Raw genomic sequence first — 17,271 nt, 5'->3', positions numbered from 1 at the left:
TGCTTAACATTAATAAAAAAAACAAAAACATTTTCAAAACTGACCATTTTAAAACCATAATACTCATTAACTGAATAAATCATTTTTTATTACAGTAACTATTCGCTTATTAAAGGTTTCTTGATGTCAAAAATTTGCGCGCAACTGGGCATATATTAACAAATTTCTATTAAGAAATAACTACATAAGGTTTTTCGAAACATTTTTTAAGCTTTCGTTTAATGTTTCGTTGTACAACCTTTTAAAAAAAATATATATATATCCTCAATTTTTTTTGGATATACATTATAAAACCTAATTTAAGGCTTACTATGTGTTTAAGATTTTTAAACTCAAATGCTTGGCAGAGTCCTAAATTTATTTTGTTTAAAACGTTTTTCTAATTCATATTTTTAGAAATATTTTTATATTCTAAATAATGTTTTATATCTTCACTAATATATTTAGAAAAGGTTTTAAAATGTCAATAAAACAATTCAAAAAAAGCTATTCAGAAATAAAACATTTTATTTTTCTTCTATTTCTTGAATTAAAACGTCGTTAAATATTCAAACTGTTTGTTTTAACTTTTAAAAAACATTATTTAATCTGAAAGATCTCTAAGATATGTATGAAGAAGAAGGCGGAAGGTACCTAATTTGAAAAGGTAACAGTTATTAACAGTAAAATAAACTTTAACAAGATAGAAAATATTTTTGTATAAAAGGTGTCGTAGACATCCTGAAATATTTCTAATTTATATTTTTTGTCTATTCATCTCGGGTGTGAGTAATTTTTACAGTTTTAAAACATTTAACTTATTTTATCAACCAATAGAAATCAAGTAACCGTCAATTTTTTTTTACAATCTGCTGATTTGTTGTTTTGACCAATTAATTCAATAAAACTAGTGGCTTAAAATAATGTATTTCGTTGTTTTGATAAAATTAAAACATTAAAAAGTAAATAAATAACTATAAATATAAATGACATTATTATATCACATGATAGACCTTTATTTTATAAGCGATAAGATGGTTTTGGTCTTCCCATAAAAAAATTTTAAACGAAAAGAGACCATTTTAGCATTCAATAGTTTTTTTTTTTTTATCTATTTAATATAAACGACATTCGAGTTTTTAAAAAAACGGAGGATATCAAACTCACCTTTTTATATTTTAATTAAATGAAACATTTTTTAATATATGTTAAACCTTTTAATTTAAAAAAGATATGATTTAAAAAAAATAAAAACGGGCTACACGTCCTCACCTTTTTTGGTTCACGCCCATTTTTTATTAAATCACATCTTTTTTTTATAACAAATGGTGTTTTTTTGATATTAAACAGATAAACAAGTATTCCTATGAAATTATAACAATATGTAAAAAAAGGATTACATTTGATGATTTATTTTACACTGCGAACATTAGTATCGTATTTGAATATATATATTTTACATTTTTATTTATATTCATTTATACTTATTTATGTCAGAATTGGCATCTAATAACTAAATAAGATTTTTGTATCATTCAGCCTATCCCAGCAAACATTATTTTAGTGGATTTGTAATGGACCTATATAGAGGATCTATATATGGGGACCTATATAGGACCTATATATGGGACCGATATATATTTTAGCGGTTCAATAGAGTTTTGGTCATCTTAGTGGACTATAAGTGGCAGCCGCTGTAAATGGCAAGCCGATAACTTTCCGATATAATAATAGTGGCTAGTAATCGGCTAGCCACTTTTGTTGGCTGTGACTAATAGTCCACTAAGTAACCGATGAGCAAAACTATAGTGGTCCGCTCAAAACGCCTATATAAGTTCACTGAAATTCTGCTATAGAATGTTTTATGGGATACCTCGAGAAGTAAGTTCATATTCTGCCAATTATTATATATTTTTTTATATTACTTTTTTCAGAGACTTTTTTTTTATAACAGTTTATTTATGCTTGTGTATTCGAATATTTTTATTTATTTGTTTTTGAATAATTTGACAATAAACTTAAACTATACATATAATATATGTAGTTACAGATTATTCGCATCACGAACAACAAATGATAGATGATATCAACTTCAAAATATCTAAAAATAATTAAAATTACCTTAACATATAGTCAATCTAAAGTTCTACAAATCATTAGGTGATGACTGGTAAAAAATTTTATTCGTTTAATTTTTCTTTTTATTATTAGATTAAATTCTCATTTTCTGTTATATATGAGTGTATATATGTATGTACTGAAGCCCCCGGCAGCAGGCTATTTCAGCATAATGTCACACTGCTCACCTAAACCAGCAGTATACGATATATATATATATATATATATATATATATATATATATATATATATATTTATATTTTTATAAATATATATATATTTATATATATATATATTTATATATATATATATTTATATATATATATATAAAATTGTTTAAAATTTTAAACAATTAAATATATATACATATATATAAATATATATATATATATATATATATATATATATACATATATATATATATATATATATATATATATATATATATATATATATATATATATATATATATATATATATATATATATATATATATGTATATATATATATTTAAACAATTTTAAAATGTATTATACAAAGTAGAGTGCTCAATCTTCTTAAATGAACAGAGCAATTATAAATTAGAAGAAATTCACTTAACAAAAAAATTCCTCATTTTCATTCACAGAAAAACTGATGATGTCTTTATTGGCTTTTATTGATGATACTGATGAGTCTTTATTGTTTTTTATTTTTACTTTAATGAGTCTTTTATTTTACTGATGAGTCTTTATTGATGAAACACTGCTCTGGACACTTCATTCTGCTTTGAAAAAACGTGCTTTGAAAAAATTTTTTGCAAAGGTATCTCAGAAAGTAAAATGTGTTAAGTACTAATTTTTTGCAATTTTATTCCTTTTATGTAGATAAATGTTCTGAGATAAAAATGAAAATTTATGGAAAATTTCTTTATTTTAAACCATCGTTATATTTTTCAATACACCTTATTTAAAATCAATTTTCCGATATTATAGGCCAAAAATTTTTAAAAATTCGATTTTTCTAACTTTTTTAGTAGTCGGTAGACTACTTTCTTTAGTAGTCGGTAGACCACCTTAAAGGAAACATACCTGTAAAATTTAGGATGTGTTTTAAAGGAATTTTTTTTTTTTTTTTCTAAACATCTTCGCTTCAAACAAGGCTGCAAGTAGCCACTAATCAAAGTTGGAAGTTACTGTAAGAAAAAAGATGAAGATTGTAGAGCAAGATAACGATTGACGGACGACTTAAAGGATTGCAAATTATATAAATCAGGAAAGCAAGATGAAGGAAGCGAATTCCAAAGAACTGATGTTCGAGGAAAAAAACTAGACGAACAAGCGTTTTTGAAACACCTATGAACAGTCACAGAAAAAAGATGAGACTGAATCGAATGACTAGTAACACGAAAATGAATTTTAGTTGATGGCACAAGAAACGCTAGCTCTTTAGAGCAGTGCCCATTATAGTATTTGTAGAAAAGAGAAAGAGAAGCAACACTACGACGATGTGATAATGGTTGGAGGTTGGCTGCAAGAGCAGGTCCAACTATGTTTACAATGCATTTTTGCACCTTGTCTAAAAGAGAAAGGGCATCGTTAGAAGAACCGCCTCAGATATGGCAACAGCATTCCATACAAGGCCGGATTTGAGATTTATAGAGATAGAGAATAGAATCCAAAGTAAGAAAGTGACGAGCTCGATAAAGAGATGCAACCTTAGCAGATGCTAGTTTTGCAACTAAGATTGGAAGTAAGAGTTAATCCTAGAAGATGAAGAGTAGGTGACTCATCGAGAACATCACCGTTCATAAATATAGGAAGATCTAAATTATTGCGATAACGATTGGCTGAAAAAAATTGAGTTTTATCTGAATTAAAGTTCACAAGCCACTGTGAGCCCCATGCTGTAGCAGAAGTGATATCCTTTTCAAGCTCAAATGCCCCCTCCAAGCAATCAGAGGGTGTTGGTTTCTTATCATGACAAAAATAAATGGTAGTATCATCAGCAAACAATGCCACCTTAGATGTAAGAAGATCTGGAAGATTGTTAATGTAAATTAAAAGAGTATTGGGCCAAGGATAGAACCTTGAGGAACCCCTGAAGTTACAGAATAAGAAGAAGAGTGCTGTCCATCGAGGACAACTTTTATATTACGATTGGAAATGAAGGATTCAATAATCTTTAAGGTGTTGCCAGATACACCATAAAAAGAAAGCTTATGGAGGAGACCAGCATGCAAAACTTTATCAAAACCTTTTGAAATGTCAAGAGCCTTAACCTCTCTACCTTTATCTAATGCACGATAAAACCTATCAGTTATTACTGTTAGCAAATCAGCTGTAGAACGAGAAGATCGATATCCATATTGATGGTCAAAAAGTAAGTTATTAGATACAAGATGAGAAATTAAGTGTTTGTTAATTGGAGATTCAAAAACCTTGCTTATGATAGGAAGAAGACTTATGGGACGGTAGTTAGACGAAACAGATCGCTCTCCAGAATTTTTGAAGATAGGGATAACAGATGCCGCTTTCCAGCAGGCTGGAAAACAAGACTCAGATAAGCACTTGTTGAATAGTTTTGAGAGTATAGACGACAGCTCCGGAGAACACTTCTGCAAGACAATAACAGGTATGTTGTCCGAGCTGTAGAAGAGTCTAGGCAAAAAATCACTTTAGATACAGAAGCTGGAGTGATGCGAATGTCAAGCAATGGATCAACCTATTTGTCGGCAATATCAGGTAGAACACAACTAGTGGAATCAAGAGATGATATTGATGAAAAGTTTTTAGCAAACAATTCAGCTTTGTCTTTAGGTGAGGTGACAGCTTTGTCTTTAGGTGAGTCTGAACCATACAAGAGAGGTGGAATTAAGGATTTGCCCTTATTATTGATATTATTAAAGATTCTTCAGAAGTCACGAGAGCCTAATTTTTGAGATGAGATACGAGATTTCATAACCTGATTAGCGGGTTTTGGCGTTAGACAGAACCTTTTTACATTGGTTTCTAGCAGTAATAAACAGACGTCTGTTTTCTGGAGAATTGTTTTGCTGATAAATAAGGAAGTAACGGTTTCGATTGGCAATCGCAGCAGCACAGTGTGAGGAAAACCATGGAGGAGAGTAGGGCTTGACCTGAAATCGTCGAGAGAGAACAAAAGATTTCATGCCAGCCTGAATTCACGAATTTATGTAAGAAGCACATTTGTTGATAGGAAGACAAAAGAATTCTACCCAAGGGCCATTACAAAGAAAATCACGGAAAGAATCCCAGTCAGCTTTACTGTAGTTGTAAGAGGTTCGATAATAGGGGGATTCAGGTGATGAAGAAGAATGAGATATTAGTTTTAGAGAGATCAAACTGTGATCAGAAGCACCTAAATGAATGTGGAGAAACTGAGCACTGACTAGGATCAGAAACAAGACATAAGTCGAGTAGAGAAGGTAAATGATTGTGGTTGTCAGGAAAGCGATTTGGAAAGTTGACTATTTGAGTTAGGGATTGAGAAAGGTAAAAGTTGTGGGCTTTAATGCCAGCAGAATCACTGACACTAGAGCCAAGCCATTCAGAGTGGTGAGCATTAAAGTCACCGACAACAACTATATTAGCTGATGGATAAAGAGAGAGGGCTTGGTCAATATGATCAGAAATAACGTCAAAAAGTGTGCAGTCTTGAGATGAAGGAAAGCGATATAGAACAAAGAGAAAGGCAATAGAGTGAAGTGGTGCTAAACGAAAGCACATGAAAGAATAGTATGTGGATTCAAACCTAGTTTTACGACAAATGGGTGAATTCTTACGAATGTAAATGCCCAGGCCAAGCATGTGACTATTGGAGTCTTTACGAATTAAAGAAAGATAACCATCAACACTAAGATCACAAGATGAGACAGCTGAACTCAAATTAGTCTCACAAAGAGCAAGTAGGTCTGGTGAACTTTGCAAGAGATAAGACTCAACAGAAGAAAAGTTATTTCGAAGACCACGAATATTAGTGAATGATAGGTTTAGAGAACTTGGTGATGATGATGGTTTTTTGTGTTATTGTAGTTTTTGGTACTTTATTCATTTTAAAATTAGATAGAAAAACTTGACTCAAAGCATAGATTATACTCAAAACACCGTTTAATAGCCCAATCAATTGCCTCATTACTACTAATAAACCCTAAGCCGTGACAAAGGGCTACAAATGTGGTCTCCGCAATGCACACCAAAAGTACAAACAGGGACACCATCCATGCGCAACATGGCACTGTTAATACTTTGATATTTTTTAGCTCTTGATGGAATCAGCCTCTCTGAGAGCTACCACAGAGTTTAGTAAACCTGACTACCAGCCGGCTTCAGAACCATAAAACTGAGTTTTTAGAGCTGTACCCTCATTAGGAGATAATAGAATGAGTTGTCTAGTCATAAAAACAGAGACACAAGCAAAACCCATGCATTGAGTCAAGAAGATCCAGCATTCGACATCCTAAACTGGAAACAATGTATTGTAAATACATCTGCGCCAGCCTAATACATGAAGAAGGGGTGCGAGGCTGGTCAAGAGATAGAATCTGTTGTTTAAGTATGTTTCTTTTACAGGAATGTTTATAAGTACGGAGTAAAAACCTAGGAAAAAACGTTCGATCGAATTACTATAAACTTTTTAATCATGTGACCTATAGAAGTTCATAGAATTTTTATATATTTTTATGAATTTTTATTAATTTTTATTAATTTTTATTAATTTTTATAAAAAATTGCTATAAAACTTTTTTTTATATAGAAAAAAAGTAGAAAATAAAGTTCTATAGAAATTTCTTTAGAAATTAACAAAGATTATATAGAATTCTATAGAATTTTTTAGGCCATATATTTTAAAAGTTTATAGAAATTCTATAGAATTATTTTTCCTGGGAAGTAAATCAGATAAATAAAATTAAAAAAATCCTTTAAACAGCTAAATAAATTTCAACAATAATACAGCTAAATAAATTTCTTCCATAATACAGCTAAAAAATTTCTGCAATAATGCAGCTAAATAAATTTCTTCAATAATACAGCTAAATAAGTTTCTTCCATAATACAGCTAAATAAATTTCTGCAATAATGCAGCTAAATAAATTTCTTCAACAATACAGCTAAATAAATTTCTTCAATAATACAGTTAAATAAACTTGTTAACTATATTAAATTAATTAAACTATTAGGTAACCAAAAAAGTTCGTGCGGTTTTTGTAATTGAATTGTTTTTAGCATTTTTTACAACACCCACATCGCACAAGGCAAGTAGCTTTGTTGCGTAATAGAACGCGTGTGTCACGCGCAGTTGCTGCATATATAGTGTAGGCTTGTAACGAGCTTACAGGAAAGGTTTTGTGTAAAGAAAGGATGGCAACCCAACCAACGATTATTCGATCTTGCTTACTTTACGAGTTCAAACTTAGAAGGAATGCAACACAAGCGGCCAAAAACATCTGCACAGCATTTGGAGAAGGTACAGTAAGTGAACGCACAGCACAGAAGTGGTTTCAGCGATTCTCTTCGGGAGATGAGTCCATCGAAGACCTGCCGCGTTCTGGACCCCCATTGTTGGTTGATGAGGATGAACTGAAGGACGCTGTCGAGTCTGACTCCAGCCAAACTTGCCAAGAACTTGCAGTGAGGTTTGCTGTGAGTGTTGAAACCATCCGCCTGCATCTGCATGCGATTGGGAAAGCGTGGAAGCTGAGTCGGTGGGTTCCGCACAAATTGTCGATCGACAACAAGAAGCAACGGCTTACGATCTGCACATCACTCTTATCACGCCACAATGTTGAGCCTTTTCTTGATCGTTTATTGACATGCGAAGAAAAATGGATTGTGTACAACAATACCAAGCGTTGCTACCATTGGTTGTCCCCCGATGACCCCATCCCAAAGACACCCAAGCCCAATCTCCACAAGCGGAAGGTTTTGCTCTGCATTTGGTGGACTACAGCTGGTGTTGTGCATTACGAGCTGCTCCCAACAGGCCAAACCATTACTGGACTGGTCTACTCAGCACAGCTGCAACGAGTTCACGACCTGTTGCTTGTAAAGCAGCCTGCACTGGTGCACAGGAGAGGAGTTCTGCTTCTCCACGACAACGCGAGACCGCACACCGCTCGCGTGACTCAGGACAAGCTCCAAAGCCTTGGTTGGGAGAGTTTGCCTCATCCACCATACTCGCCAGACCTCTCCCCTACTGATTTCCATTTTTTCCTTTCCCTGGGAAATCATTTAAAAGGACAGCAGTTCCGAGACCAGGACGCGGTTGAAATGGAGTTGAAAGCTTTTATAGACTCAAAGGACCGAGAATTTTTTAGAAGTGGAATAAATAAGCTTGTTTTACGTTGGGAAAAGGTTTTAGATGCTAATGGTGACTATTTTGATGAATAAATGTACTTACTTTTGTCGTTTTGTGTGTTTTTATTATATACGGAAAAACCGCACGAACTTTTTTGGTTACCTGATAAGTAATTATTTTATGCATTATTTTCAGTTAAACGCTCAAAGTTAATCAATTTACAATAAAACAACAATTTCATGAAATTAAATTATTTTTTTAATCAATAATATGTATTGTAAAATTTAAAAACAATTTATTTCGTATTGAGTTCGTAATAGTGTTTTTAAGGGTTAACAATTTATTCAGTGGCCATTGCGCAGTGGTTAGAGCGCTTGCCTCAGAAGGTTCTGTGGTGAGATCTGTGGTTCAACGCCACCTCTGGGCTAGTTTTATAACATCTGTAAGAAAGAAGGACACCTAAAATAAAATAAAAATGAAAAAAACAAAAACATTTTAAATGTCATATGATAATGTCTTAAGCGTTAAAATTGCTTGACTATCCTGCTAAAATGGCTTTTTCAAACCTGCTAGATTAGGATATTACATATAAGAAAAATGTTTTATAACTTATAACATCATCGTGTGTGTCAAAAAACTAAAGTAAACTTTCATTAGCTTGTCTTCAACTTTTACTAAATCACTAAAACATTACTGTTACGTTTGATCAGGAAATTACGATTTAAATTTAAAAAACTGCTTTAAAATTTTTTTTTTAAAGCAGTTTTTTTCAAATTTAAATCGTTTTTCACGCACAAGTACTGTTTAGTAAACTGTTATTATTTGTAAACTTTATAGCTATTTTAAGCGAGAATAATGCGTTAAATGATTGATTGAGAGAGTATAGTGAAATAAATAAAAACTTAGTGTTATAAATAAAAATAAATAAATAAAAACTTAGTGTTATAAATAAAAATAAATAAATAAAAACTTAGTGTTATAAATAAAAATAAATAAATAAAAAACTTAGTGTTATAAATAAAAATAAATAAATAAAAACTTAGTGTTATAAATAAAAATAAATAAATAAAAACTTAGTGTTATATAACTAAAACTTTATACTTTGTTTTTGTTGAAACTTAAGAATAAATTACTAAATAAAAAATTTTTCAAAAGAAAAAAAGATATAATTCAGATCCAAGAACTAATAACTGAAAACGATTGAAGATTAAATATTGGCAGAATCTCAAATAATGCTCAGCTGATTCTGGTGCTCTTTTGAGGATATATCAATAGCACCTATAATTAATCATTGGAATATGAACGCTTTAACCACTGTTTTAAGGCTGTTCTAAATATTGTCGCTCTATTTTTATCTAAACTTAATTATACAACATTTATATCAGTTAATGTTAATACCTATTGGGTATTATTATTATTTTTTAAACGATTTAAATGGTGCATCTTTATTTGAGACCATATCTTTATTTCAGACCATTTCAAGAAGGAGATATCTTTAAAATTGAACAAGTTCAAAAGTTTAAAAATTTTTATTTGGTTAAATTCTTTTTTTAATATTTCATTTAAAGAAAAAAACTAATATCTACAAAGATATTTTTCACGGGCGAAGACACCGGGGGGCCGGGAGGACGTGCCCCTCACTTTATTTTAAAAAAAAGAAAGTTCTAGATATAGAGGACTTTTTTTAGAAATATTTTATTGTGCAATCCCCCCCCCCCCTCCTTCACTTCGAATGTTTTTCTCTTCAAAATTCGTTAAAACTTGCCTTTTTTATTTAGTTTTTCACATAAACTACATTTAGTTTTTAATTCGTAGCATAAAAACCTTACTTTTTGATTAAAAAATAAACTTCTCTAAATTTGCTTTAGTACAAACACCATTTAGCCTCGTTTAAAATAGAATGATTCTAATGTTATTATTATATTTTCAAATCATATTGTTATTAATATTACACAAGACACCCAGACGACCAGGTTTATTTTTATATTGAATTTTTAACGAGTAAATACGAAGTTGTTTTACAGCCAAATAATAAATAAGTTATATTTTGACAAATCCTTGCAAGTGTTTTTAATTGTTAATGTGGCCGATATATATTTTTTGATTATATTTTTGCGATGTTCCTTTTTTTTTTCCTAAATAAAATTTTCTATATTTCATCATTTTTCTAACAAATATTTCTATGTTTTCAAATGGATTTTTTGTTTACTTTTTTTTTTACTTAAACTGTACAATGTTAATATGTTATTACAAATTATACCAATATCTAAATAAATTCCATATACATATATATTATATTACCAAAAAATGCTAATTAAACGCTAATGCACTTTGAAATAGTTTTAACATGAAAGATAAACTAAGCGTTAGCTAAATAAGAAGTATTTAGAAATAAGTAATTAAATAAATAATTTAGAAATAAAATAATATTTTTGCTTACTTTCACTAATTTTTAAATTTAATTTTTTTTTTTTTTTTTTTTTTTTTTTTTTTTTTTTTTTTTTTTTTTTATTTATTCAAAATAAGTTTTACAATATAAGAATGAATAAAATACGTATAGTCAGAATTACAATTTTGTTAACGTTACAACAAAGAACGCGGATACTCGCAGAAGATCATAAGATCTTGTCATCGAGAACCGCCTAAACAGATTTTAATTAATAAATAATCCTTTAATAATTCATAGACAAATATTCACACATAAATACAAATATAATTATTTATACATATTTAAACATACAAACATGTAAATAAATATACTTACACATCAATATATATATATATACACATACAAATATATATATATATATATATATATATATATATATATATATATATATATATATATATATATATATATTAAGTTAAGATAAAAGATTTCGTATATATAAATTACGATAAAATATTTCCTAAGAGTATTAATAAAAAACAAAACAAACTTAAAAATATATCAGAATGTTTTCAACTGAGAAAAGAATTTCTTTCAATTTTCTTTTAAATAAGAAAAAGTTCCATTCATGAGAGAAATCAAAAAGTTTTAACACTATTTTGTTCCATAAAAATGCTCCTCTAAATGAAATACAAAATTTACCAAAATTAGTTTTAAAAAGTGGTTGAAGAATAAAATTTTCATTACGCAAATTGTATTTATTTTTAACTTTTAAAGAATATAAATTGTGAAAAGAAATTGGAGATGTGCGAGACTTACATTTAAACATAAAACACAATACATTAAAAATATTAAGTTGATATATATTAAGAATATTCATTTTGTTTAAAAGAGGCTTAGCATGATAAAATCGATGTTTAAAATTAATAAGTCGTGCAACATGTTTCTGTTGGCGATAAAGTGGTTCTAATTTAGTTTTACTTACACTACCCCAAGCCGCATTAGCATAGTTTAGATGGCAATGAATAAAAGAGTGGTAAAGCTGAATTAAAGTATGTTTATTTAGCATGCTTCTTATTTTAAATAGTATTCCTATACTTTTGGAAATTTTAGAGGATAAGTTTTCAATGTGTTTTTTCCATGTCAGATTTTCATCAATAAAAACCCCTAAAAAATTTGTACCCGTTACTCTTTTAATTTGAATGTCATCTATACAAAGAACAGGCAATTCACTTGGTAGAAGATGTTTTTTGTAGTATGGATGAAAAAGAGACCATTTTGTTTTTTCAATGTTAAGAGAAAGCTTATTTAATTTAAACCATTCTGAAATTTTAATTAACTCTATGTTCATACTTTGAAATAGGGTAATTATGTTACTATGAGATAGAAAAAAATTTGTGTCCGATGATATAATAAATGATATAATAAAATAAATGTCCGATGAATATCTAAAAATGTTAAATAACATCTAAGAACGTTTAAGTATTTTGGGGAATGTTATTTTATAAAATTATTTTTAAAGTTAGTATGCATTAACGAAGCTTAAAGTGCTATATTTGGTCATGAAACGGCGGCAACCCATATTATAAAGGTTTAAGGCCGTTATAATATGGGTTTACAGGTTTAAGGTCTCATTTTAGATTATTTTTGCTCCCATAATTTAATTTAATTTTTTTTATTTTGATTTAATTTACCTCGCCAAAGCATCAAACGAGATTACTAAACGAGACTAAAGTTGAAGAAGAAGCATACTAATTTTAGTTATTTTTTTAAGCTTGCAAGTCTATATTTTAACCTTAAAAATCGAAATTCGAACCTTTTAAACAATGCCGCTATAAATAGGCTTAAGGTGGATTTGAACTCAAACCTCTTGATTTTGAGGCAAGCGGTCTACCCTTATAGTCTGTTTGCAAATGGAAAGTAGACTGAAACTTTGAAACAAGTTACTGTTAATATTTTATGATTGGTTCTACTTCTATTTGATTTACTGAAGATAGAATGACATTTTATATAACTTCTACTGAATAAACTTGATATTTATATACTTTGATATACTGAATTATATGTTTTATTGTTACTGAAAGGTGTCACAGTGGCACTCTTAAGCAACTTTAATTATTGAAGATTAAAGATTATGGGGTTCAAAAAAAAGATCTATTTTACTACAAATGAAGGTAATCGGCTGATCAAAACTGCTATTTCGAGTATATAATAATACTATATAACTGGTATTGTGTTTTATCCTCCTCCGACCAATATATTCAGCACACTAAATATGTCATATATTCAACACACTAAAGAGCATCATAACCTGCTTCTACAGACTAAGAGTAAGTGAGTTTAAGAAGAACAAAGAATATTAGTGACAGATAGAAGAAGTCAAGTTATAAAGACAGCTAATAGATGGCGGACAGATATTGCACTGGATATTAGAATGTGGGGTAATACATTAATCGGCTACAACTAATTAGTATATTTGACTTAATGAATAATACTATATAATTGTATACTAAACTTTTGCAACTTTAAAATATTCAGCATTAAATAAGTTTTGAAACGGGTAAATTATGTAATAAATGGGGGGTGGGGGATCAATTTTTAGACTTTTTCCAGCAACTCCATTAATCATATTATTTTTTAGTTTATTTTTGTTTGAATATCAGAAACTGTTTGGAAATTTTATTATAATCCGTCTCTTATGTGCTGTACATGAGTTCTTTCTAACAAATCGGCTCATTCAGTTACTCGACATAAATACAACTTTTTCTCATGAAAAACTGCAATGTCTTTAAGTCTATTATTTGGTGTCAAAAAATATTGTTAAAATGAATCATAAAGATATTGTTAAACTGTTCTCAAAATTTAATTCTCATAAAAGTTCATAAAAAAATATTGTTAAAATGAATCATAAAGATATTGTTGAAACTGTTTCTGCAGTCAGTAATATCTATGACGTCGTTCTTTGTCTTAGTATCAAAAACTTACCTGCATCTAAACTTACATCGGTAATTAAACTATGGCAGTGCTATGATAAGAATGAAGGATAAGGGAGTTTTAAATTACTAAGTTATGTCGTGTAAGTGTAGCCAGTGCTAAACTTAGCTAATCAACTCTGAAATTAAAAACTGGCTGAGAACACGAAGGATAGAAAACAGAAAAGTCGTTACTCAATTCGTACAGAGAAATTCCAATAAATTTTGAAAACGTGATTGACCGTTTCGCGAAATTGGCAAATTGTAATTTAGAATTTGTAATCTAAGATGTTAAAATAATCAACAAATCAAGGTTTTAAATATTTAGTTAAACAATTAAACTCTCTAATCTTTGTAAAATAGTCGTGTTTTAATATTTTTAAACTATTTCAAGATATTTTAATATTTTAGTTGACGTTGCAAGTTTTTTTTACAAAGGAATGCAAACACCAACTATTAATCACAAAAAAAAGTTTTTTTAAACCATGTGAGGGTGGAGACAATCTTACCCCCCACCCCCACCCTATGGATCTGCCCTTGTTCTATGCAACCTTTTTGGTCTAAAATCATTATCACGTGTTTTAAAAAATTAGGGCTGTCAAGTGAAACAAAAAACTGAACTGAATTAAAAACTCAAAAATATAAAAATTCAAAAAAAAATAATTAGTTCTCATAAAAGTTCATACATATTGGAATTTTTTTTACCATTCTTTATGTTTTTTGGTTTTAACAGAAGATGAATATAGAAAATTACAGTTTGAAAGTATTTAAAGCACAAATTTGCAATTTTTGAGATACATGGTAATGATTTTAGAGACACAATATCTCTTTTATATCTTTTTTAACTAATAATTTTTAATAATAATTATACTAAAAAGATTTTTTACCGTATTTATATTGATAATTTTTAAAATTGAATGGGTAATAAAACAATAGGTAAGAAAAGTTAAATGGTGCGACAACCATGAACTCATTTATATACACATCATACGAAATTAAACTCATTTAACTTAAATTGTGACAAAGAACATTTTTTATTATTTGCGTTTCTATAACCTTTTTTTTTTTACAAGAAAGAAATGCGTTTAGAAAAAATTTTTTTTCAGATTTTCTAAACGTGTTTTTTTCTACACATTTTTTATTTGTTCTTTCCTAAACAAATTTTCTTGTGTTTTTATTATTTAATTTTATTCCTTCACTTTACCTTTTTTTTTATTTCAAGGCAAATAATCAACAAACATCATGTCAACCATACAGTCAAATATAACAAGTTCAACAAACAAAACTAGTTCAACACCATTTAATAAATGCCATTTGACATATGCAAGTTTTTTATTAGTTGCAGGATATTTATTGGTGATTGTTATCGGATCTATTGGAAACACTCTAGTTGTTATAATTTTTAAGTTTAAACTGAAGAAAAGACCAATTATTGATTTGCTTATTTTTTACCTGGCTGTGTTTGATGGGTTAGGTTCATTACTTGGCCCATTAGTTTTTTTATACTGGACTTTAACCTGCCATGAGCGATGGGATTTTGGATGGCTTGGGTGTAAAATATTACCACCATTTAGCCGAATAGTTACAAATATATCAACTGGTGTCATACTTATAATGGCTATTGATAGATGTCGCTCAATAGTCTTTCCATTAAAAAGGCGTTTTCGACGAACAACTATACACGTTGCTATGTTTGCTACAGTAGCTATATCGATTGTCTGGGAAGCATATTATATAAAATCTTTAATAATAGATAAAAGGGGTCAATGCAACACTGTTCCTGCTAATGAACCTTCTTTCGCTCATCCGCTGATTGCAATGGTGACAGCTAGATCATTAATTTTTATTGTTGTGTTTTCTGCAACAACAACAGCTGTATATATAAAACTTCACAATTGTGAGAGAATGATACTTCTTCGAAGCAGTTCTTCAAAAACAACGAATAAAAACAAAAGCGTTATGAAAATGTTAGTCACTATGGCAACTGTATTTGTATTGTCAGTTATACCACGAGATGTTTTACATTTAACTTACACCATTTCATGGCTTGATCCTGATCCTGATAAGGGAGGAATACCAAAGTAAGTTTTGTTAAATGAAACAGTTTTACAGTTTTTTACGGAGTCAAGCAAACTTAATTTTTACTGTTGTGTATATGTTACTATTGTTTACCAGGGTGTACCAGAAAATAAATAAAATCTCACAAGCTTTTCCCCATTCTCTAAGGTTAAGATAGGCTAAAAACACCGAAAAAATGATATTTGTTCTTGTAAAAGTGATATTTGTGAAAAAAAAATTAAAAAAAAGAAAATTTTTGGCAAAAAGGTTTAGAACGTCTCTTAAAAATGTAGCTTTCCAGTTTAAAAAATTTGACATTTTTGAGCTGCTTCATTGTCAAGTCTTTTTAAAGGTTCTTTTTGTTGTCTCTGGCAACCAGCATTAGGTTTTGCCTTAGGTAGCGTCCAACAAAATTTTGGATAAGTGAATATTTTTGTAACGAAGCCACTAGCATATTTAATCAGCTTTTAAAACTTTTTAAATATATATAATTTTGGACTGACATTTCAATTGATCCACTTTTTCACCTCTATAACAGAAATCTTTACTACCTTGAACAGGATTTTTCTCTGAGAACCTACATTTCAGTAGGCTCCCTTTACCTACTAATAACGAGTAACTTCTTCTTTACCATTACTTGGGCTACCTTCTTAGTCATTCTTAGATTCAGCAGGTGCCATGAACCTAAAGAATAGATTATTTTTGTTAAAAAAAACTTAAAAATGTTCTTTTCCCTGGTTTTATTACAAATTACAAAAAGTTTACTAAATATAAATCCTGATACATCTTTTTTTAATTAAAAGACAACTTAATCCCAAAGCTTTATATAGTTCTCCCTGTTAAAGGCCTCAGTGGTTAACGCCCTCTTTCCAAACTCACGTGTCTTCTTATTGCTTTCTCATAAAGAGCATCTATAAAATATGAGATGTTTAACTCCAAAATATCACCTGCAGAGAACCCACCGTAAGGGAATGTTGTGGAGTTTTGTGAGGATGGTAATGGCTTCAACAAATGCTTCAGTGTTGGAAGCATTAATATCCAGCATATGGCAAAGATATAATCAACAATGCAACACTCTAAGAGATTTAAGATCACATCTGTCTAATCAATTTCTTTTGAGCTTTTAGCTTAGACTACAATAAAAAAAAAGTTGTTTGTATCAATATAAGGAAAAGTAACATTGATAGAAATCTTTTTAACAGTAACAGTAATATTCAGATTCTTTCGTTGTCAAAGTGCAGAGTATACCTCTTTTACTTCAAGTTTTCTACTATATTTTACTAAGCAACAATACTCTGCTTTGTTATTATTGCAGAATAGTGAGAACCTCATTACAAAAAATCTTGTAAACTTGGACAGATTCTTGCAATTTCAATTGATTTTCAAAAGTAAATAGAAAGCAGAGATATATGTATGACACCTTTTTTTGAGTCTTTATCTGTGAAAACTATGGGTTCT

General features: G+C 29.6%; 2 protein-coding genes across 3 annotated transcripts in view; both read left to right on the top strand.

The window, feature by feature from the left end:
• The first annotated feature begins 523 nt into the window (after positions 1 to 523).
• Positions 524 to 17,271, top strand: part of LOC105848224 (somatostatin receptor type 5) — a 33,970-nt gene continuing 17,222 nt past the window's right edge. Inside the window, exons 1-3 of one of the 2 annotated variants that reach the window (XM_065787579.1) lie at positions 524 to 646; positions 2,024 to 2,149; positions 14,978 to 15,836. In XM_065787579.1, coding sequence (XP_065643651.1) covers positions 14,998 to 15,836 — 839 coding nt within the window. In that variant the 5' untranslated portion in view covers positions 524 to 646; positions 2,024 to 2,149; positions 14,978 to 14,997. The remainder of the gene's footprint in view (positions 647 to 2,023; positions 2,150 to 14,977; positions 15,837 to 17,271) is intronic. The other variant, XM_065787580.1, reaches the window with a different exon arrangement.
• On the top strand, positions 7,458 to 8,486 carry LOC136074183 (histone-lysine N-methyltransferase SETMAR-like). Its single transcript, XM_065786487.1, has one exon. It carries the CDS (start codon positions 7,458 to 7,460, stop codon positions 8,484 to 8,486), a length of 1,029 nt encoding a protein of 342 aa, XP_065642559.1.

Source organism: Hydra vulgaris, chromosome 01 (assembly GCF_038396675.1).
Source record: "Hydra vulgaris chromosome 01, alternate assembly HydraT2T_AEP".
NCBI classification, from domain to species: domain Eukaryota; kingdom Metazoa; phylum Cnidaria; class Hydrozoa; order Anthoathecata; family Hydridae; genus Hydra; species Hydra vulgaris.
This window is presented reverse-complemented; position numbering and strand designations above follow the sequence as displayed.

What these genes read in the sequence shown, in the direction of transcription:
- LOC136074183 (XM_065786487.1), top strand. Translation starts at nt 7,458, where the DNA reads ATGGCAACCCAACCAACGATTATTCGATCTTGCTTACTTTACGAGTTC.